At 41.2% G+C, this 23,379-nt stretch overlaps 5 protein-coding genes across 5 annotated transcripts; 4 read left to right on the forward strand and 1 right to left on the reverse strand.

Moving 5' to 3' along the window:
* Positions 1–1,197: 1,197 nt before the first annotated feature.
* Positions 1,198–4,994, forward strand: AFUA_3G04240 (lipase ROG1 family protein). The gene is made up of 3 exons (XM_743648.2): positions 1,198–1,873; positions 1,970–2,848; positions 2,933–4,994. The coding sequence occupies exons 1-3, from the start codon at positions 1,683–1,685 to the stop codon at positions 4,788–4,790; spliced, it is 2,928 nt and encodes a 975-aa protein (XP_748741.2). The 5' UTR covers positions 1,198–1,682; the 3' UTR covers positions 4,791–4,994.
* A 7-nt stretch (positions 4,995–5,001) lies between these two features.
* Positions 5,002–6,496, reverse strand: AFUA_3G04250 (inositol monophosphatase family protein). The gene is made up of 3 exons (XM_077804319.1): positions 6,257–6,496; positions 6,123–6,204; positions 5,002–5,991 (listed from the first exon to the last, which is right to left on the reverse strand). The coding sequence occupies exons 1-3, from the start codon at positions 6,378–6,380 to the stop codon at positions 5,313–5,315; spliced, it is 885 nt and encodes a 294-aa protein (XP_077660475.1). The 5' UTR covers positions 6,381–6,496; the 3' UTR covers positions 5,002–5,312.
* A 443-nt stretch (positions 6,497–6,939) lies between these two features.
* Positions 6,940–8,728, forward strand: AFUA_3G04260 (protein HGH1). Its single transcript, XM_077804320.1, has 5 exons — positions 6,940–7,151; positions 7,310–7,355; positions 7,434–7,537; positions 7,596–7,709; positions 7,787–8,728. The coding sequence occupies exons 1-5, from the start codon at positions 7,131–7,133 to the stop codon at positions 8,624–8,626; spliced, it is 1,125 nt and encodes a 374-aa protein (XP_077660476.1). The 5' UTR covers positions 6,940–7,130; the 3' UTR covers positions 8,627–8,728.
* Positions 8,729–9,115: 387 nt separating this feature from the next.
* On the forward strand, positions 9,116–14,374 carry AFUA_3G04270 (uncharacterized protein; the record flags this gene model as incomplete). The annotated part of the gene is made up of 2 exons (XM_077804321.1): positions 9,116–11,035; positions 14,178–14,374. The coding sequence occupies exons 1-2, from the start codon at positions 10,981–10,983 to the stop codon at positions 14,372–14,374; spliced, it is 252 nt and encodes an 83-aa protein (XP_077660477.1). The 5' UTR covers positions 9,116–10,980.
* A 1,688-nt stretch (positions 14,375–16,062) lies between these two features.
* Positions 16,063–18,720, forward strand: AFUA_3G04290 (uncharacterized protein; the record flags this gene model as incomplete). The annotated part of the gene is made up of 3 exons (XM_077804322.1): positions 16,063–16,266; positions 18,407–18,510; positions 18,573–18,720. The coding sequence occupies 3 exons, from the start codon at positions 16,063–16,065 to the stop codon at positions 18,718–18,720; spliced, it is 456 nt and encodes a 151-aa protein (XP_077660478.1).
* Positions 18,721–23,379: the final 4,659 nt, after the last annotated feature.

The following is a 23,379-nucleotide window of genomic DNA, read 5'->3' on the forward strand; positions in this document are numbered from 1 at the left end:
TTCTTCTAATCATCTAGGGTCTAGTGTTGGTGATCTAGGCAGAATTTAGGTTGTTTAGCCTTAGCAGCTTTAGTCAGTCTAGGCTTCTAGGAAGGCTTCGCAATGATAAATCCATTCTATTTAAGAATCCATAAAACAGAGGAGTGTGTGTGATATACTAGCCTTATAAGCTAGAATTTCAGAAGATTTCTCCCTTTTATTGTGGTCCTTGGATACAGATTTAATAATGGCTTTCTCCTTCTCAGGTATTATCTCCTTTGGCCAGCCAGATTATTCAGCATCCTTAGTATATTCCATTTGTATGCATTCATAGCTTCTAGGGCTGATTCTATAGTCTTTTGCACGTTGTATCATCTTCTGGATAGATTAAATACCTTTAGGAACCTCTAGCTTGTTAGTAATATCTTTAGCTTCAACACCCTAGGAAATAAGCCCCAGTATCTAAATGCATAGTTTAATTAGATGGTAACTATTCTTAGGCATAGTAAGTAATAGACTTAATAAAAATAGTGAGTTTAGATAGTATTTGTCACACCCTGGGATCCGTCTCTGCTGTTCTCTGCTAGTCAACTACTTTGGGAACGGGGTGATATAGTCCCTGGACTTTATCCAATACTTGCCTGAGGCCTACCGACCAGGTAGCCTGTCGATGCAACGATACAATGACCTAACGAGGTCAAGGACAATCCAAAGGATAACACAAGATCAATGAGCAGTAGAGATAGAAGCAAGGCCTATTGAGTACGTATACTTAATAGTAAGAGAGTAACTGACGAATCGGACTAGTGAACTTGTACTCAAGTGAGATATTGTTATTGAACGCGAGGAACTAAACTAAGAGTGCTAGATACAATGATAATGAGTGTCCTTATATAGTTCCTCCCTTCATATCGCCCAGTATGAAGTTTCATACTGCTGGATCTGTTATTTCATAGCATCGCTCTGAAATATCAGATCGGTTGCTCTGCGGAACAGATCACTTGCTATGCCGGTGATCACGTGACATAGTGGTTCCGCTGCGCCTTTCCCTTAGGCATCCATCATGGTTAGTCCTTGCCCAAATGACTGGCTGTCGTTGCTTCTTGATTCTGCCTGTTATATCCGCCTAACGACGTTGGTGTTGTAACAGTATTAAAGTGCAGAATGTAAATAGAAGATTTTTCCTTCAAAGACACATTTCTATATAAATTACTAGGGGGGCTGCGTCAGCAGGATACAGCCAAGCTTACTAGCGTGGGTCAACACTTTTGGTGCACGCCTCCGTACAGGTATCTCTTTAAAAGTCGGCAACCATAAGAGAGTCAAGATGCGCAAACTCTGTGGTCTGTAAATTAGGAGTACATGATAATACATAGACTTAACTATCACAGAATACTATGGGAGTGGTTCTTTAGCGCATATAAATCACTATAACTCATAATGACTAAATTAGAGAAGAATTTATTCACACTGGTCGTACTCCGTACAGAGGTACTGTTGTAATGATCTTATGTCAATCATGGTCGTGTCAAAGAGGCTAAATCACTCTGGTCCGCCCCTAGTTTCTCAGAATATCTCTCAACTTCTTGTGCATTAATTGATGCCATGATTTATCAATCTCGAACCGTCGCTTTTACAATATCCTTGGAGATCATTAGAATTGTGGTCATCACTATAACAGAGATGATTCTGTCTATATCCAAATGTTCATCACGCCTCGATTGTATCTCACCTCCCAAAGACCAGATCAGGAAATAGCTTCATCCTCACACTCCAAGTCCCTAAAATTTCATTCAATTACTGGGTGGCAAGCAGACACAGTACAAACCAAAACAGTTTCTGATATGTTGTTGGTGCATCAAGCTGGCAGTGTCCGTGTAGGAGAAGCAATCAGGTTCGTTTTTTGTATCGCATTATACGCCTTCTTGGTCCTACCAGGTGTAGTTCCTATGTACGCTACTCATGATACTAATATGTTGTTCTCAAACAGATACACGGTGACTTACACACCGGTAACCGACAATGTCCATCCTCTACCAGATGCGCTACATGTCAAGGTCAAAAATACATCTGCCATTGCACTACGAGCTGCATACCTGCATGGGCCATATACTCTTTATGCCTCCTGTTATCCTTCCACATTCGACCCTCATGGCCATTCTCAGGATGAGGAGATCGAGGGGATCCCTCAGTTTGAACCATACCTTAAGGCAGGAGGGAGCTGGAAAGCAATGATCCCTATACCGAAATGCCTGCGTCAAATTCCAGAGACGTCCGCATCACCCGCCAGCATCCAAAAAGTGACCTGGGTTATCGAGATAATATCGCAGGTCATTTTCTCCACCACAGCTATTGTCAATTATGAGCTACTCATAGGTCGTGATGAGGAGTCAGTTGAACTCCCCTACAGCGGCGGGTTATCGGTCGGCAGGCTTCACCTGGCAGCTCACCTACAGGATCATGTAAATCCCACCACGAAGGGCAGGCAAGTGGTTGCTACGAAAGGCGTTTTCTCGAAATCGGTCTGTTTGCGTATAGACGACACCACCAGTCTCTGGAATACGCCTCCTTTTCCTTCTGAACATGACGCCCTTGACCACACTGGATCTCCGTCGGATATCCCACCAACGGAACGAGAATCAATGGAGAGGGCAGAACGACCCGACACCACTCGGCAGAACTGTGCGCGTCGAAAAAAGGTTCACCTTGTCGTACTCACACATGGTCTACACAGCAACCTTGGAGCAGACATGCTTTACTTGAAAGAAAGCATTGACGCTGCAACTAAGAAAACACAAAGTGGAGCATCCTGCAAGTTGAGACAACATTTGGATCCACAGGCGCCGAAAGGCGTCTCTTCTCTAGATCGGTAAGCTTTGGAATTTCTTGCGTTAAGACAATTCTTCGTTATCCGACTATTCATTTGACTCTTCTGACTTAATGTTGACTGAAGTTCCATTCGCGATAATGATTCGGTCGATCAAGACGATATCGATGACGAACAAGTCATAGTTAGAGGTTTTGCTGGTAATGCAGTACGTACTGAGCGCGGAATACAGTATCTCGGCAAGCGACTTGCGAAATACGTATTGTTCATGACATACCCAGATCAACCCTACAGGCCACTCAAACAATCTAGAACTAAAACATTCACTGAGTCACTCGGTGCATGGAAGACTGCGAAGGAAAGCGTTATTAACGACCCTTCTGGGTCTCGAACTCGTGCAGATGAGGCAGAAGACGAGCATCGTTATTACCAGATTACGAGTATTAGCTTTATCGGGCATTCTCTTGGGGGTTTAGTTCAGACGTATGCCATTGCATACATTCAGAAACATTCGCCTGAATTTTTCAATCTGATCCGCCCTGTCAACTTCATCGCTCTAGCGACACCTTTCCTTGGGCTCAGCAATGAGAACCCTATGTATGTCCGCTTTGCTCTCGATCTCGGCCTTGTCGGCCGGACAGGCCAGGATCTAGGGTTAAGCTGGACTGCTCCCCGAGTACGGAGCGGGTGGGAGGCGGTAATCGGCGGCAGGGGTACTTCTACAAAGCCACGGGAACATGTAGACCATGGACCTAAGCCTTTGCTAAGAGTTCTTCCCTGTGGTCCGGCTCATGAGGCGCTTTCTAAGTTTGACCGTCGCACAATCTATTCAAACGTGGTTAATGATGGGATTGTGCCTTTGCGAACTTCGTGCTTATTATTTCTTGATTGGAGAGGGCTGGAGCGCGTTGAAAAGGCAAGAAGGCAGAACGGCCTTGTTAGCACAATGGCGGAATGGGGATGGGCAGAGTTGACCGGTGCTAATTCGGTCTCACTTCGGTCACCTCGTTCTCCTATCGATAGCAATGCGTCGTTCTCTAGAATTGACCATCGCGATAGCGGCAGGACCAATTCCCCGTCAGAGGAGGTCCAACGACAAAGGCAAGCTGAGACAGTCCAAAGCGCTTCCATTGTTGATTCTCCGGTCTTATCCACTGGCGAAAGTGCAAACCATCCGCCACAAGTAGAGCTAGGCGGCTCAAGACACAATCAGGAACCTAAGATATCATCGGTTCAGTCTTCGCTCAACCCGCTGAGCGCGTTTTTCTCGATTTTTCGGCCAAAAAAAGCAACAACTGTATCATCTAGGCATAAACATACAAAAGTTTACAAGCGGAGTCAGACTTTGAGTACCACGTCTGACTTCGCCCATGCGTCCACATCTAGACCGTTTCCCCTTGAAGAACCTATTTCACGAAGCTCTTATGAGGAATCTGGGCTTAACGCTCCCCCAAGAACCACATTTTTTGAGTCAGCCGGAGATCTTCTCATGCCACCTCTACCACCAGTTCAGTTTATTATTAATCCTGCTTCCAGGCCAAAGACAATCTTTCACGACCGTATATATTACCCCGAGGACATACCTCCGCCTTTGTCTGCCAAGCGCAAGACCTCGCCATTGAGTTCTTTTGAGAGTAAGGTTTCTGATGGTCCGCGGGATTCAGGCTGCGATGAAAGTCGCTCTACCAATGACGGAAATTCGATTGCCGGTGGTCTGAAAGTCGAGGAGAAAATTGCGAGAGCTTACCACCGTGGAATGTCATGGCGCAAAGTCCTTGTTCGCCTTGAACCAGATGCTCACAATAACATCATCGTGAGGCGAATGTTCACAAATGCGTACGGCTGGCCCGTAGTGAAACATCTCGTTGATAGTCACTTTCGACAGGATTCCCTCGACGAGGGTCAGAAAAGGCCGGGAGAAAGCGTCCAAGACGCATATATACCTGTAGGGACAACTTGCGATATGGGTGGAGCTCTCTCCTAGGCTGGTTTGTTGCATGAAGAAACGACTTCCACTTGCAGGTCATGCGGCGCCGGCAATTCCTCAGTAATGCATATCCAAGCTACTCGACCGTTGGGAGCATCGCCAGTACACAGTGAGCCCTTCGACCAAGGCCAGGGCTCATGAAGGGGTGAACAGCACCGTTGCCGCACAACCAAGCCGTCAATAGCCAAGGGGAAAGGGGGGGAGGGGGGGGGGGGGTTCAGACTATCATTTGATCACGTAGACCAAACGCCGGTAATTACAAGCCGGATGTAGGCATCTAGACTACAAGGCGCAGGCATGCCAGAGAATATCTTAGGTATGCTGAGTTTTACATATTGCCAAACTGATGTGCCATCGTGTCTGAGTTATACGTTGTAACATAATGGTGGAGTCTTTCTCCCTCACTAAACTACTTAATATTGCCAATCACTTTCCTCATTTGAAATTGAGAGCTAGGCTTGCAGCAGCCGGACACCGGCAGTTTCGAGGCGTGCTTGAAAGCGCTCAACTCACTTCAAGTCAATACTCGAGATGGCCTTGTATATGCCCCCAAAACTCCTCGATGAGCTCCTTCTGTCCTGCTTGATTTGGTGATCCTCGAACTGCGAGATACTTTCGCCCATCAACGGTAGCTTCCCAGTTGCCAGGGTTGCCGTCCACGATTGTACCGCCAGCTTCTGTTAGAATGACCCAGCCAGCGCAAACATCCCACGCCCAGCAACCACCTTCCCAATACAAGTCGAGATTCCCACATGCGACAGCGCAAAGGTTCAATGCAGCTGAGCCCATGCTACGCATTGAGCGTACCATTGCACCGCCGTCACCTTTGGTTTTGCCGAGTTTTTCAAATGTTCGTACCTTCGTCACCCAATTATTGCCTGCTCTCTCCGAACCCCACTCAACGCCGATGAGAGCATTCTCCAGGCCATTCAACGGCTCAAGGCTCCTAGCGTTAAGAGGAAGTTTAGTGTTGCGATTTAAATATGCCCCTTCTCCACGAATGGCGGAGTAGAGGGTATTATTAAATGGATTGTAAACAACGCCAACGACCGGTTTTCTGTCGATTGCAAATCCAAGAGAGATGCATGCATATGGGAATCCGTGCACAAAATTGACTGTACCGTCGATAGGATCGACGACGAATGTGGGGGCATCAGTTAGTGGACTTGCAGGGTCATATGTCTCCTCGCCATGAAATCTATAGTGGTGGACTGTTAGCTCTTCTCATCGTTAATTGAGTAAGATAGTGGCCTGAAATAAATCACCAGATCCGTATTCATCGCTTTAGCCTGTTGGCGAACATTAGAGAAGGGGACGTATATGACTTACTGGTACTGCGGGTACCTTCCTGCCAACGCTGTAGATATCATTTTCTCAACCGCACGATCATATTCAGTGACGAGATCTGCGGCTATAAAAGAGGTGAATACCTTGAACCAGCTGGGCACAGACTGGAAACTCACTGTTCTTCTTTGACCCTGTACTTCCTGTGTTCGGCAAGGCATTGGTAATGATTTCTCCAGCCTTGAAAGCTAGATCTATCAGAAAATCATGTATATCCTTGAGGTCAATTGTTTCTGCGCCCATGTTTCTACTGCTCCCTCTTTTGTAATCTGAGAAGAGGTGACTTGGTTGGCTGTTTCCTTGGAAGAAAACCGACTGGATGCTTTTTGATGATTTCAAGCCCCGCCGTTAAAGTTCGTCTGTCAGAATGGACTTTAGCGTAATGAGCCGCCCATAATATGCTATTCCAGCCCACTTCTACCTTACCTAGGTACCTTTGAGTAACCAAACCCCACGCGCTTCTATTTGCTAAGGAAACATGAAGACTCCATACTGTTTCATCGGTTTGATGACTCTATACAAGTTACTGGCATACATTCACTACGCTATCTAGAGTTTCTTGTACCCGCTTATAGGAGGATAATGGATAAGGTCCGTTAAACGTAGGATTCATCTGTCTTGATCCTGAAGAATCAAATGTGCTTGCAAATCTGCCGAGTATTAGTGAACATTCAAATTTGAATTACATTTAAGGAAACAGTGTGGGCAATCTGTGTGCCGGACTATGTACCTGATAACCAGAGATAACAAGAGGGGCAAGTTATAAACTTATAACCCCACACCAGTGACGTCTGAGAAAAGTCCCCGCACCAAAATTTTTCCGGGAGATAGATTTAATACTAAAAAGTAGAATGTATCACTCCACTTACCTACAATAACAGCGAACGAAAGAGGGAAAAGAGAGGAAAAGGGGGAACCCGAAAAGTCTTAGCTTGGGTCTATTGACTCAATCAACCGTTCTTTGTTTTCCCGGTCCCTGGAACACCCCTCAGTATGCCAACAGTCTTAGAAGAGGTGAGTCTGCGAGGTCCCTAGCTGTTAGATGGGAAGAAAGAAATTTCATATGGAAGACAAGGAGAGGAAATTCTCTGCCAATGAAAGCAAGCAAAAATGGGACCACTTTATTTGAAGGATTAGGGAGCTAATCAGTCTTTATCTCTCCATGAATACAGCTTGTTGAGTTCCTCCACCATGGAAATACTCAGATAAGACAAATTGGTAGAAATGCCCCTTTCGATCAGGGAAACTGAACACTCAAACATCAGTTGAATGGTCTAACGCTTACATCCGATGCAGCATGCGAAAACCTTGTTGGCTTCTCGACCACCCATTCGGACCTCTTCAAACGTCATCAGCTTCTCCCAGTGCGCGATCTCAAGCTTCTGGTCCGAGATTATACTGTTAGTAATGAGCTCCTAAAGTATCGAAAGTGGGAGCGGTTTTGCTGAAACCAACTAGCCAATTGCGAAAAATGCACTTACAATTCTCATCAATATCTCCTCTGACCAAGAAGTATTGGCAAATCTTGCGGAAGATGATGCGTTTATAGAGACTCTTATGGTGAAGATAACGGTGAGTACATTAGCCGTCTCTTTCTGCGACGCTTAAGGAGATCGAAGTCTATGCTGACAACTCGGTCAATCTGAAAGAACGTCAAGGAACCAATCGCGGATGACATTGCTATGCTCTTCGCCAATCTTGCCAAATCAGATAAATTGAGCCGGCTCATTACGTTGAAACGGAGAACTGCCGAATCCGTTTCCACGTCTACTATGGCGATCGATCAACTGATGGATTGTTTCGTGAAAGGCGCTGAGGGTGCTTTAAATAAGAAGGCCAATTTTGATTATCTCTCCTATTTATTCGCCGATCTCTCCAAATCTGAGATAGGGCGCGCATATTTTACCACCCGACAGGATTATGATGGTGTTGTCCCTGTCACTAAATTAACTGTCTTCACTGAGCATGAAAGTACAGTTCGGAGAAAGGGTGTGGCGTCAACGATTAAAAATGTCGCTTTCGACATTCCGTTTCATCCAACTCTGCTCTCCGCAGACGATGCCAATCTACTCCCTTACGTGTTGCTGCCGATTACAGGGCCGGAGGAATTCAGCGAGGAAGAGTCAATGGCAATGTTGCCAGACCTGCAGCTGCTACCCCCAGACAAGCGGAGAGATGGTGATAACAGCATCATTGTAACGCACCTGGAGACATTGCTACTACTGACAACGACACGAGAAGGTCGTGACAAAATGAGGGCTATCAATGTGTATCCCATCATCCGGGAATGCCATCTCCATGTTGATGATGAAGGTGTACGCGAAGCCTGTGACAGGCTAGTCCAGGTGCTGATGCGTGATGAGGAAGGAGAAGGAGATGCCAGCCAAGCTCGAATTGACGGCACAAGTTCTATCTCTTCAAAGTCAGATAATTATATACAGCAAGGGTCTGAACAGAATGGAGACGAGACGGTTGTGGAATTGTTCTAATACGAATGGCATTACTTGCTATGGTATTCATTAGGGACATCAAAGCTGCTTATATTGTGAATATGATACTAGGTTAACTACTGATCCATTACTCAATTTGCAATCAGCTTTTCCCCTAAGATTCAGTGCGGGCTATATTCTGGCAAGGGAGCAGATAACACACTAGCTATCCACCAAACGTATTTACCTAGACACCTTGCCTTTTCTTATGCGCTTATAGTTGGCCTCTATGATTGAATGCTCACTAAGACATCTTACTTGATCATTAAACTAACTTACCTACCAGAGTCAGGAGACTCCCATCTTTTGAGAGATTTAGAATTATTGCCTTTGTCGCCAGAAATTAGCATCCTGTGCCCCGACTGCGCCCTATAATTAAGGACAGTTTTACTGACCGACCCCTGGAGAAGTAGGCTCTGGTTGCCGTAGTTATCTTGGGTTGACTTTGTGTAAAGACGCTTCTGCACAGATGCGGTTGTACTTCTGACTGCGGCTGCCATGCTCACCAGTGGGCCATGAAGAATGCACAATGACTAGCAGCCTCGTAGATAGCACAGAGTAGTTATGGGAGCATCCCTAGAATTGATAATAAAGTACTCCGTGAATCAGACCAATAAATGTTGCCATATGCTTCTATTTCCATGGCCAGCCTGGATGTACACAAATGCCTAGCACCCGACGTAGGTGAAGACTGCAACCCGTCATTTGAATATTGCCCTTGATGGATATGTATAGAAGGCACTCGTCGCCTCGGTCCCACCCCCTATCATTGATCTCGTTGAAGACACCTTGTCAGGTCAAGACGAGAGTATTTGGGGAATCACTTGAAGAGAACATGATGTTCAACATTTAGACCAGTATATTTACGCGACCCGTAGATCCTTTCAGCACTTCCATCCAGCCGTCTTCCTCAATGATGACGATTTTCCCATCTATGCAAACTCGCCTCCACTTCTGCTCAGCCTCACGAAAATCGATTCTGAATCCTTCAAGTTCCGTGTAGAGAACGCTGCTTTCGTGTACATGCCGCCCCCCATCATACGCGAGAGACATTAGTTGCATCGCCTTTTCTGCAGAGACAGCGCCAAAACGAATTATTCTCAATCTGCCATCCAATGCAACCGACTCCGGCGAGATGAGGAAGTCTTTCTCAAGCCTTGGAACGAGTGTAGCGAGTACGTACATGTGTTCTCCGAATTCTAGTGTGTCCACAGAGTTTTCATTGGTCGCTACATTAGACCGAAATAATGTGATATTGCCTTTATACCTATGCGTCTCGGCGCCGCTAGAAGGGAAAAGGAGCTCCTTGGCTGCCATCTGGAACCTCTCGGCCCCAAACCTTCTATATTCAGAAGTGTCACTGTCAGCAACTAAGGCAGCGTGAAAACCCCAGCTTGCGACAACCACGCCGTGAATTGAATTCACTGAGGACTTGGGCTTGGAGCTATCAAGCATAGGAATCAGAGTGTGGCCCTCATCCGTGACGTATTGCGCGCCAGGAGAAAAATTAGCGACTAAGGTGGGTATAGGTTTCGGTGACCCTTTCAGCAAGACAGTCAAGCCTTCTGCCGGGCGAGAGAGCAGCCCTAATGAGCTTGCCATGGCGTTACCCGTTCCCATCGGTATCAGAGCGACGATTGGAGGCACAATTGGAACACCAACAGCGCCATGGAACGAATCGACAATATCGTTCAGGCCACCATCCCCAGAAAGAAGAATAATTGTTTGGGCAACACCGAGTTTTGCACGAGGAATAAGCCTTGATTGACAGAGTTCGAGTATAGATCGCGCTGATTGTGTCTCATGGACCTCATACTCTGTCAATCCGATATGTGCCAAGAACGGTTGTAAAATGTTTTTGAAGAAATTCTTAGCCTTCCCTGTCCCTGAGGGAATCGAGATAATGACATAAATATCAATCGCGTGGTCCACCGAAGGCTTGAGATGTTGGGGAAGTTCCGCACAGAAATATCGTGATAGTAGTGTCGATGGTGGAGAAACCAGTTGTACACTTGTCAGAGACGATCCACAATCTCCCGGCTGAACAGACGTCGCCTCATTTCGACCATTTCGTAGATAGAGCATGTTGTACTTTTTTCCATCTTGGCTAGCATGTGGTAGGATGCAGATCACATCATCTATGGCAATCCTATGCTCCCTCTGCCCCTGAAGTTCACTGCATTGAATGGCGCCATTGGATAAAGTACAAGAAAACTGCGAAGCATCAGCCGAAATAGCATCTGGCAATGGTTCCATTTCTGTATTTTAGACCTGAATCAGTAGTTTTCCTACTAGAGGCGACATGACCTAACTTACGTTGCTCGGTAAGCAGGATTAAGATGTAGCATTGAAAAATGGTGGGAAAGACTACTCCGGAGTACTTCTACAAGCCAGCAACAGCATGGCGGGGTGGGGTAAATGAATGATAATATTATTACACATTTGTTACCTTTATCCACCTGGGCAGCAGCTTGTCATTACTATTAGAGTAAGCCTTACCTAAAATGATGGGGTACCTAGCCTAGCCCAGATTTTAAGGTACCAGGTACTGTCACAGAACAGGGTGCAAACGCTGTAAACACGGCTTACTAAGGCACGGGGAGAAGTTCGCAATAGTGGTTCCATAGCTGGTATATGTATCCTATCTATTATCCATCTATAATTAATAATATAATGTTTTCGGGCGTTTCCATTAAATCTGTTAGTATAATTATTATTTAGTAACTAGTGCCAGGCCTAAACAAATCCTATATTTCCTTTATTATTATTTCTATATTAGTCCTGTGAGTGTGAGTGTTAAGCAACTATAAATTCTTAGAGTAATTAGAGACTAGATTCACAGAGAGTTAACTTAGTAAATTTCTTCTTTAAACTCATTCCATTTCAGATTTTCTTTTCTTTAATTAGAATTATTAGATTTATCTCCTATATTCTTTATAAGAGAGGCTGGGAAGTATAAAGCACCTTAGTAGTTACTAAGATAGATCTATTTTTATCTATCTATTTAGGGTAGTAGCCTGTGTAGTTAGCTTCTAGGAGTAATATTAGTAAGCCTCAGGTAGTATTATATTACCTACCTTCTATTTTAGGATTAGCCCTAGAATATATCTATTTCTTCTGCTAGTAACTAGAACAGATTAAGAAAGGTATATCTAATAATACTCTACTTAATTAGCTATAAGAGGTAGTTAGAGTATTATAAATCTTATTACACACCTCTATATATAGTAATTTAGGTAATCTACTATTATCTATAGTTGAGGAGAAACCTTTATAGTTAACTATAAATTATTTCTATATTATAATGTCAAACTAATTTACCTTCTCAGGTAAACCTAAGGAAGATATAGATCTTTATATTAACTAGTATTAGTTTATATAGGCTAGTATAAGCTTAGACCCTAAGAAAAAGAAGCAGGTAATAGCTACTATGCTTTTTATAGGCCTAAGAGAAGCTACTCTTAGATTTAGCTATACCTTATCTAAGATAGAGAGGAAGGACTAGGAGAAATTAGTCTAATATCTTTAAGTAAGGTTCCTAGAACAAGAGCTAAGTAATTAGATATAGGATATTATTATAAGGCTTTTAGAGTTATAGTAGGGAATAAAAAGTCTAAGGGGGTATATTAATAAAGTCTAAGAGCTCACAATGTCTATTCTAGATGATTAGGGTTAATCTATTAGTTTAATATTTGCCTAGGGACTATTAGATCCTATAATATAAAAAGTTCTAAATGCTTATATATAAGCTTAGAAAGTAATATCTAAGATAGTTAAAATTAAAGAACTAATTTATATAGCAAGAGTATATAAAGATAAGGTAACTATTATTAAGGAGATGACTATATCTAGATCCTAAGATAAGATATTTATAGACATCCTTAATAATTAAAGCTAACTAATTAAGACTCTTACTAAACAGCTTTTAAGGATTAATCTATCCTAGGGTTAGTTCTAGTAGTTATCTATAAGTTAGTAATAGTAGTAGTGGTAGAATATAGGACAGAGAGTATGCTTTAAGTATAGATAAATAGGCTATATTATACTAATCTATATAAATTCTCTACTACCTACAGAGGAATAATAATAGATTAGATAAGAAACTATAGATTAAGGCTAGAGTTAACTCTAGTTATAGGGATAATATAGAAAGCCTTAGATAAATCATAGCACTTTAGAGATAAATAGACTAATTTAGCCTTAAGGAGGAGTATTTAGACTAGAGTCTAGGTATTAAATAGATCTAACTATTAGTATAACTTTAGTAGCTATTACAGGAGTAGAATTAAATAATATTATATATATCTAGTTTATAGATAGTAAAGAAGTAGCTAAATAGAATGCTATTAATAGAGTTAATATTGTGACAGCCCTCTCAGAGGTTGCTCACATTCTGCCGTACCAGACTGTTGACTGCCATCTTGAAGTGATTCCATATTGAGAGATTCAGTTGGGGATTTTCCGTTTGCTTTATACAACCAACAGCACTAAGATGTCTCACGCTCAAGCTGTACATAGATTCCCTCTCTTTCCTTCCCTCTTTCTGTTTCTTCTTCTTCTTCTTTCTTAAGCTTAGTATTCACATCCAATGCTACCGTATGTTTCTTATGAATGAGCTGTGTGTGATATAATACTAAGCTTTCTTTATTTCTCTTTTCTTCCCTGCTACTAGATTGCAGAGATCTTCACCACACTCGTTAAACAACGCGTTGTAGTCCTTTCTCTGTTCTCTGGAAGTAAGCATTTTTCTGCATGCTAATGACGCTTAACAGTTGGACCAAACGAACTGTGCGAACCAACGGGCGAATCAAGATGAATGAAAAGACTAAGAATAAATTACCGATGAATGACTGAATGGATAACAAAATGGCTAAACCAGCTGAGATCCCCCTATCAGAGGGCAGCCACGCCCATGGATTCACTAGACGACTGACCCTTCTCATGAACCAAGTTGAGAGTAATAGGATGGATGAAGACACTAGTGGCGAGGCGGAATCTGTCTCCTATGAAGAATTCACTGAGCATTAGAAGACTGATCCAACCCGCTGTTAGGAGGCGATCACCCAGATCTATAGAAATCTCAAGAACTAGTCAGACCAGCGAGGCGAGGACCTCACTCTCATGAACGAATGAGTCATTGAACTGAACAAAGAAGCTGATACCCTGAAGGACTAAAAGGAAGCAGTAATTCTTGAGCGTGACTGTCTGACTGCGGCACTGAATGCTGCTAACTAGGAATGAGACGATGCTCTCAAGCAGTTGGACTAAGTATGGCGTGAATAAGATGAATTTGCCCTACAGATTGCCCGTGGCTTTGGAAGTATTAGCTCCCAGACTTTTCCAGCTGGAATTAGCAGCAAGTTAATTAAGATCCCTGACCCTCTGCTCCTAGGAAACAGCAAAGACCCTTGATTTGAAGACTAGTTTCTGGCGATTAAACAGAAGTTGTAAGCTAATGCTGATCATTACAACACTCCAACCCTCTGAATCGCCTATGTTGCAAGCCAAACTAAAGGAAACGCCCGCAAGCATATTACTCCTTGTCTCTGAGACGATACCCCAAACCCCTACAAGGACGCCACCGATATGCTCGTTTATCTAGAGAATGTCTTCGCTGACCCCAACCACGAGCGAGTGGCTAAGCAGAAGTATAACACCCTGTATATGAGGCCTAGCACAAAGTGGCATGACTTCCTCTCTGAGTTCTTGTATCTGGCCGTGGAAGCAGGAGTGGTGGAAGAGACTTAGAAAGATGACCTGTATAACAAGCTCACACTCCGCATGCAAGAATTGACAATGCCTGCCTACAATGATGACACTAAATCTTTCTGGGAGTTCACTGACTACTGCAACTAAACAGCCACTAACATTGAGAACATGGAACAGATTTGCTCTTGCATGAATAACACTAGTGGAGGAACCCACAGCAAAGGAACCGCGACCACTGGAGGAACAACCACCCAAGTAGCTAAGACAAACCTCACCACCACCGCAGCTAAGGGACGCACGGCTACCCCTAGCCTGGATGAGGAAACCCGCAAGCGCCTGATGGTGGAAGGAAAGTGCTTCCACTGCTTTAAGCCAGGTCATATTAGTCTAAATTATCTAGAGAAGCAAATTAAGCAGCTGAAAGTGCTAGAACAGCTAGTTCCTGAGGAACAAGGGGTCTCAGAAAACGACCAAGCCTAGGACAAGTCTCCTTCCTAGGTGAAAAGCGAATTGAACTCTGTAACCTAGATCTGAGGAACCTACTAGGCCATGAAGAGGATAGTTTTACAATGCAAACACATCTTTTAATAAATGGATTCTCAGTATCTGCTGGTTCATTGATTGATTGTGGAGCTAATGCCTATGCCTGTATCAACACTTCACTAGCTATTAGCATCTCTTAATGATTTGGGACACCTACTATACTACTGGAAGGGGAACATGCTGTTACTGAATTTGATGGAAAGCACTCAGTTCCACTGACACATGCTATTCTCCTCACCCTAGCCATTAATAATTGCGTGTAACAACAGATACCCTTCTTGATACTAGACATAGGGCGCCATGACATCATCTTAGGTTGAATGTGGCTAGCAAAACATCAGATCCTGGTGAACTGTGCGGCTAAGTAACTTATTTAGTCCTCCCCTGCCTCCTACTAAGAAGAAATAGCTATTCAGATGAATCAGGACGTGCCTCGCAGTTGCCTGGGTCGACGATCTATCAATCAGGAACACCAGAGAGACGCTATTAGATGAGATTGATATTTTTATCGCATGCAAGATGGTTACAACAATAAATCCCTTCTCAAATCTCCCACTTCACTTAATTAAATACAGCAAGAGAGTAATGAGCAATACCGTTGCGACGTCAGTAGGAGCACTTCCCGACCACCCCCATACCGAGCGCCACGAACTGAAGGAATAAACCAACGACATGCTTTGCTTAAGATGGAGCGAGCTTTCTGCAGTGCCCAAGAAGTCAAGCCTGTGCCTGCTATCTGGATTATAGCCAGACTAATATCTCAGAAGATCACTGTTAATATAGCAGCAGTGGGAGCTGTAGCCTTCCACCAATGTGCGCAGAAGCAAGAGACTACTGTTTTCACCACTTCTCTATATAAGCTAGATTAATTAATTGAGGACAAGAGAGGTCCAGAAGAGCCATCCCACACAGAGATTCTGCGTCTAGCAGCTAGAGAGTTGAACAAGCTAGCAAGCATACTAGCTAGTGAGCCGCTAAGCGAGTCTGGAAGGGAGACCACTGTTGATAGCATGGTAATGGAAGAGCTAAGTGAGATTAAGCAAGTGCTACCAAAGCCTTATCATGACCTCGCAGACGTCTTCCTGAAATCAGAATCTGACATCTTACCTCCGCACCAAGGCGAATTCAACCATCAGATTGAACTAGACTAGGTAAATAATGTAGGCTACGGCCCTCTGTATAAGATGAATGCAGAAGAGCTGGAGGCTACAAGAGAGTACATCATTGACAACCTGCATAAAGGCTTCATAGTTCCTAGCAATGCACTATTTGCTTCTCCAATCTTGATGGCAGAGAAATCAGGAGGAGGACTCCGTTTCTGCGTTGACTATCGGAAACTTAATGCTATCACAAAAAAAGATTATTATCCACTACCACTCATCGACGAGGTGTTAGATCGAATATCTCAAGCAAAAATCTTCACTAAGCTGGACATCCAGCAGGGCTTTCATCGGATCCAAATGGACCCTGAATCAGAGGATTTGACGACTTTCCGATCTCGATATGGGAGCTATAAGTATTGAGTGATGCCCTTTAGACTTACAAATGGACTCGCTGCATTCTAAAGATTTGTCAATCATGTCTTCATTAACTATCTAGATAAGTATTTGACGGCCTTTGTTGACGATCTGCTGATCTACTTAGATAATGAATTAGAATATTAATTGCATGTACGAACGGTGCTGCAATAATTGCGGGAAAATGGATTGCAGGTGTCCTTGAAGAAATGCGAATTCCACGTCACAGAGACGCGGTATCTGGGCTTTATTATCTCTACTGAAGGCATCAAGGTTGATCCTAGGAAGGTAGAAGTCATCCAAAAATGGGCAGTTCCCACAACTGTTAAGGGAGTGCAATCTTTCCTGGGATTTTGCAATTTTTACCGCCGCTTCATTGAGGCATATAGCCGGATAGCCAGACCCCTAATCAATCTGATGAAAAGCGACACTCCATTTAAATAGACCCCAGAGTGTGAAGCAGTTTTCTAGAAGCTGAAGCAGCGACTAGTATTAGCACCTCTGCTATGACTATATGACCCATCTCTTCCAACGCAAGTAGAAACTGATGCTTCTGCGGAGGTTGTCGCAGCAGTGCTATCCCAAAGGCATGGTATTAAAGACTGGCATCCAGTGGCATTCTATTCAAAGACTATGTCCCCAGCAGAGCAGAATTATGACATTCATGATTGAGAGATGCTTGCAATCATCAGAGCCCTTGAGGAATGGCGAGCAGAATTAGAAGGATTACAGCGTGCAGAGCTATTTAATGTCTTTTCTGACTACCAAGCCCTATAGTATTTCATGACGTCTAAACAGCTCAACGCACGCCAGGCCCGTTGGGCGGAATTCATCTCTTGATTCTGATTCATCATCTAATACTGTCCAGGACGGTGGAATACTCTTGCAGATGCCCTCTTGCGACCTGCCACAACGCACTAGAAGGGAGAGAATGATCACCGTATCCGTACTTTGCTGAAACCCGAATACCTTAGCCCCTAGATAAGGTCAGAGATATCAGCATTATCCAGATTAATAGAGGTAGTTATCAGAGTGCTAGAAGCAAACTGAACAGCAGAGGAATTAGATTCTGACAGAGAGAAAGCCCGTGCGGCAGCGGATCCCCAATGGACATTGCAAGGAGATCATCTTCTCTTCCAAGGGAGATTGGTCGTGCCAGATATGGGAGATCTCTGAGCCTGATTGCTGGATGAAATCCACTGTTAACTGTCGACAGTGCATCCAGGGAAGGGGAAGATGAGATAACTAGTTAAGGATTGATACTACTGGACCTCCTGGAGCAAGGATGTTGATTAATATGTAGTGAACTGCCTTATCTGCCAGCGATTAAAGACACAACGTGACTTGCCTCCAGGACTTCTGCAGCTGTTACTAATACCAGATTGACCATGGCAGCACATATCCATGGATTTCCGCTCCTTCCCGCGTTTAAAAAATGAGTTTGATGCGGCCTTTGTAGTCGTTAATTGATTAACTAAACGCCCTGTCGCTGTTCCCTGCTATAAGACCACTACTGTGAAAGACATGGCCCGGCTCTTCCTCCAGTACATCTACCCATGGACAGGGCTGCCCGAAACTATTGTATTAGATTGAGGAGGATAATTCATATCGGAGTTCTGGGATGAACTGTGCAAAATCCTTTAAATACAGATTAAATTATTATCAGGGCAGCATCCACAAACAAACAGCTAAACAGAAATTATGAACCAGTATATCGCCCAACGCCTGCGACCTTTTGTTAGTTATTATCAGGATAATTGGGATGAATGGTTACCTATCCTGAACTTTGCAGCAGCAGCACTCCCTAGTGATTCTACTGGTCTATCTCCCTTCCTGGTTGAAAGAGGTTACAAACCACGCATGTCATTTGATTGGACGAAAGCCTCCTCACCCCAGACGTTGCAGATAGATTGTTAAGAGGCCCAACAACTGGTAAGGAGAATGGAACAGATATAGGAGCTAGCAAAATTAAACATGCAGACAGCTCAGCGTTGCTAAAAAGTACAGGCAGATAAACACCGCAGAGAGCTGGATTTTGATGTGGGGGACTATGTTTTTGCCACCACCACTGACTGGCAGCAAAGCCACCCGACCCGGAAGCTCAGTGATCAGATGGTAGGTCCGTATCGGATCTTGGAGAAGGTGGGAAATACTTATTGACTTGAATTGCTGCCTAGCGTCAAAGTGCATCTGATCTTTGCGCCTGAAAAATTACAGAAAGCCCCAAGCAGCGAACCATTAACAGGGCAGCATCTTGACCCTCCCCCACCCATCGAAGTTAAGGGGCAAGACGAATGGGAAGTTAATGAGATCCTTGCCGTCTGATTGCACTACTGTAAGCTGCAATATCGCGTTAGGTGGAAAGGCCATGATACAGACCTGACTTGGTATCCAGCCAACAACTTCAAGCACGCCCCAGAACAGATCCGGGACTTCCATGCCTGATATCCTGACCTACCTGGACCCCCGAAACGACTGCCGGAATGGCTATGAGCTGCTGAAACTAATGAATTCATCCCTGACCACCCTGACGACGACCAACCACTTGTCGAATCGGGACGATCCCAGCCTAAGGAGGGGGGTGATGTGACAGCCCTCTCAGAGGTTGCTTACATTCTGCTATACCAGACTGTTAACCGCCATCTTGAAGTGATTCCATATTGAGAGATTTAGTTGGGGATTTTCTGTTTGCTTTGTACAACTAACAGCACTAAGATGTCTCACGCTCAAGCTGTACATAGATTCCCTCTCTTTCCTTCCCTCTTTCTGTTTCTTCTTCTTCTTCTTTCTCAAGCTTAGTATTCGCATCCAATGCTACCGTATGTTTCTTACGAATGAGCTGTGTGTGATAAATATAGTGCTTCTCAGCTCCCTGTCTCTAATAGATATTTATATCCTATAATTAAGTAATATGCTAGTGGAACTATAGTAAGTCTATACTACTAAAGATAAAGACATAAGTAGTAAGCGGGCTAGGGTAGATACTATAAGTAATAGTTAATTTAAGATACTAAATATAGGGAAGACTAAGAACCCAAAGGAAAAGAGACACCTAAAGGGATTAGATGGGAATCTACTTAATTTAAAGAATATAATAAATAGTATAAAAGTAGAACTAAGTCTTATAGAACTCCTTAACGTGGTACTAGCAGCTTATATAGAGTTTATAAAACTTATAAGGCTAAATCCTGCTGATAAGATAAAAAAGGCTTTAAAGAGAGTGAAAATTTATTATCTTAAGCAGCTAGACTAGCAGAATAAAGTATATAATAATTATTTCTAACTATAGGATCCTAGTTTAACAGAACTCTTCTATACTACTATAGATGTATAAGCTATAACTACTAATAATAAGTTATAGGCTATGACGTGTAGGGTAGTGCTAGTAGATAGGGGATTAGAGGGTAATTTAGTTACTAGATATATTATTAGTACCTTAAAAGCAAGAATTATTCTAGTGGATATTTATTATTAGGTAGTGACAGGCTATAATTTCTAGTTAAGTACTATAGTCTAGTTATAGTTAACTATTAAAGGGGTCACCTAAATTATTACAGCAATAGTTATAGATAGGGATCTAGGATACTCTATCCTGCTAGGTTGCTACTAGATATTATCTATTAAATTATTAGGAAATTATAAATATAGAATATATACTATTAAAGGGTTAGATAGAATAAAGGAAGTTATAAGGACTTAATAAGCTACTGTTATAGAAGAGATAAAAAGAGCTAAGGTCTAGAGTTAAGTAATTAGATAAGTTAAAATTAAAACTTACAAGCCTATTATTCCTCTATATACTGTAAATTATTATCCTTAGCCCTTAGACTAAGATAAATTAAGTACTAATATAGAAGGCAAGTATAAGCTATTCTAAGTTATCTAGGAAGTAATAGAAGAGGACTGCTATAAGGCTAACTCCTTAGACTATAATTAAAGAAACTAATAGTAGCACCTGCGTTGCCCTCTGTAGAGGCTATAAGTTATTAATAGATTTAGTAAAGAGGGCACTATAACAGGAGCACCTGTTATTAATAAAGAAAGAAATAGTATATATTAAACCTACTCCCTAAAAACACAGAAATAGAAATAATATATAAAAATAATATATAGAATACTATCTAAGTATTAGATACTATAGCACTAATACTACCTATTTATATCCTCTACCTAACTAAATATCCCTCTCAATGACTACAGACCTTAGAGATATTAAAGATAAGATAGAGAATATAGGATACCTAGGGTTCCTAATAACTTCAAGATCTCAGGAGTACTAGTAGGCTATAATAATAGATTATAACTAGGCACAAGCTTAGATAAAGGAAAATACCTAATTATTAGGACTACTAGTTACTGAGGAAGAGTAGCTAGTAGTAGTAGATCTACTTTATACTTAGAAGGATCTTTTTATTAAAAGGGTTACTAATATACTAGCTATAAGACTTATTAAATATTAAATCCCTACCTACCTATAGGCTACCCTATAAGTAGTAAAACTCCTACTCTATATAGAAGAGGAAAAAAGTTAGTAAGTAAAGAACCTACTAAAGATGGTTAATATAGGTATTATTATTAAGTATATATCTCTATAGAGTGCACATACTAAGTTCCTAAGAAAGACCTTAGGAAAACTGTAGATAGTACATAATTTTATACTAATAAATATAGCTACTATAAAGATAAATTATCTACTATAGAGAATTAAGCCAGTTATTATAAATCTCTTAAAAAAGTAATAGAAGGTATTCTTTAAAATAGATATAGCTAATAGATATTAGGTAGTACTACTGACTATTAAGTATTTATTTAAAACAGGGTTTAACTTAATCTTAGGCTAATTCTATTATTTATATATAGGACAGAGGCTTCCAGGAGCTCTAGAGACTTACTCTAAACTAAAGAATTAAGTAATAGGAGTAATATCTAAACTATTATCTAAAGCTATACTTATATTACTTCTAGGAGTGGGTTTTAAATACTTTATAGATAATAACGCTGCTATAACTAAGAATATAAATAATATAGTTTTCTTCTTACACTAGTATTACTTCCCCTAACTAGCTTAGGTAGGATTAATCTTTAATCCTACTAAGAGTATCTTCTTTACTAATATAATTAAAATTCTTAGTCACTAATATACCTATAATAGACTTTAGCCGTCTATAACAAAACTTAAAGCACTCTAGGTATAGCTAGAACAAATAAATAAGGAAGAACTAATAAGGTTTATTTATCTACAGCTGCTATTCTTGAAGGTATATATCCTAGGGAGAGTAGATTATATAGCTATCCTTAAGAAAGCTCTTAAATATATGGAGAAGGGCAAGACTAAGTAATTTAAGTTATTTAAATAGGGTAAGAAATAATGGAAAGTATTCTAGATATTAAAGAGGTATCTTCTAGAGGTGAAGCTCTCTAGAGAAGATCTTAAGTTATAATATCACCTTAGTACTAATACTTCTAATAGGGGCCTAGACAGAGTACTCTTCTAGATAATAGAATATCTAGTTAGAACTAAATCATTGTAAAAAACTTATCTATATAAAGTCCTAGTAATATATCTATTCTTTGCGCTTTCAGACCCTAAAATCTATTATACTATTATAGAAAAAGAAGTACTGGTAGTCCTTAAGGGTTTAAAGAAAATAAGATAGCTTATACTAGGATCACCCTATCTAGTTATTATCTATACTAATTATACTGTAGTTAAATCTATTATAAAAGAGTATTTAGAAGTAATAAATTTATTAGCTTAGTAGTATTACTAACTACAGGAATACTAAGTTAACTATATTTATATACTAGGAAAGCTTTAAGTAGTGACTAATAGACTATCCTAGATTTCTTACTAGAAATTAACTACCCTAGGAACTGAAGAGGATAGCTTTCTATTACTTTTATTTATAAATATAGAAGATTATTAACCACAGCCTAGTATAACTCCTAAGGAAACCTATAAAGAATTATACCTGCTATACCTATAGGATACCTAGTATAAGTAGATAGTTAAAGAACTCCTAAAAGGAAGGATTAATAAGTAATTTAGCCTGATTAATATTAAGGGAGAATATCTCTTAATATATTATAAAGCTAATAGAAAATAGTTATAATATATACTATAATCTTAGATATAAGGAGTCTTATATCTACTCTATAATATGCATAGATATTTTATAGTAAGGATTTCCCTAGAGTAAGTAATTAGTTAATACTACTAGCTGTGCTATTATTAGATCTTAGTAGAGTACTATAGGAGTTATCTATAATATTAAGTAGTTAGTTTTAAACCTCTAAAGAGGGACCCTAGGGCAGTAATCTCCCTAGAGCTATTATAATTATTTATTATAGATTATATTAGACTAATTATACTAATATCCTAGATAGGAGCTAGGTATATTTTAGTAGAAGTAGATTACTTTTTAAAATATATATTTATATATACTGCAACTCTAGCCACTATATAAGTATTAGTCTATTTTCTTAAATATAATATAAGAAAATATTTTAGATTACTATAATACCTCTATATAGATAACAGAAGGTACTTTACTAGAGAAGGATTCACCATCTACTTAAGAAATAATAAGGTTAAGTATATAACCACCCCTGTCACAGCCCTGTAATCTATTAGTTTTATAAAATAGATAGTCTATATAATTATAGGCTAATTAAGGATAATTAGCTCCCTAGATTCCTTGTAACTCCTAGATTAGGATAGTAATTTACTATTAGTAACTAAGGTAATTAACATATACTATATTAAGGACTATGGATTTTCCCTAGCTAAAATTTTTTTTAGATTCTCTCTGAGGTATATAGGCATGCTAAGAATAGAGGACCTTATTAACCTAGAAGGAATAGAAGTTAGGGTAAAGATAGATTTATAGTTAGTAATTAAAAGCAAGGCAGCACATGTATAGGAAGTCTAAGATTTAATAACTAAGTTAAGGGTAATACTTCTACTACTAACATCGACACGCC

The sequence above is a fragment of the Aspergillus fumigatus genome, chromosome 3 (assembly GCF_000002655.1).
Source record: "Aspergillus fumigatus Af293 chromosome 3, whole genome shotgun sequence".
NCBI classification, from domain to species: domain Eukaryota; kingdom Fungi; phylum Ascomycota; class Eurotiomycetes; order Eurotiales; family Aspergillaceae; genus Aspergillus; species Aspergillus fumigatus.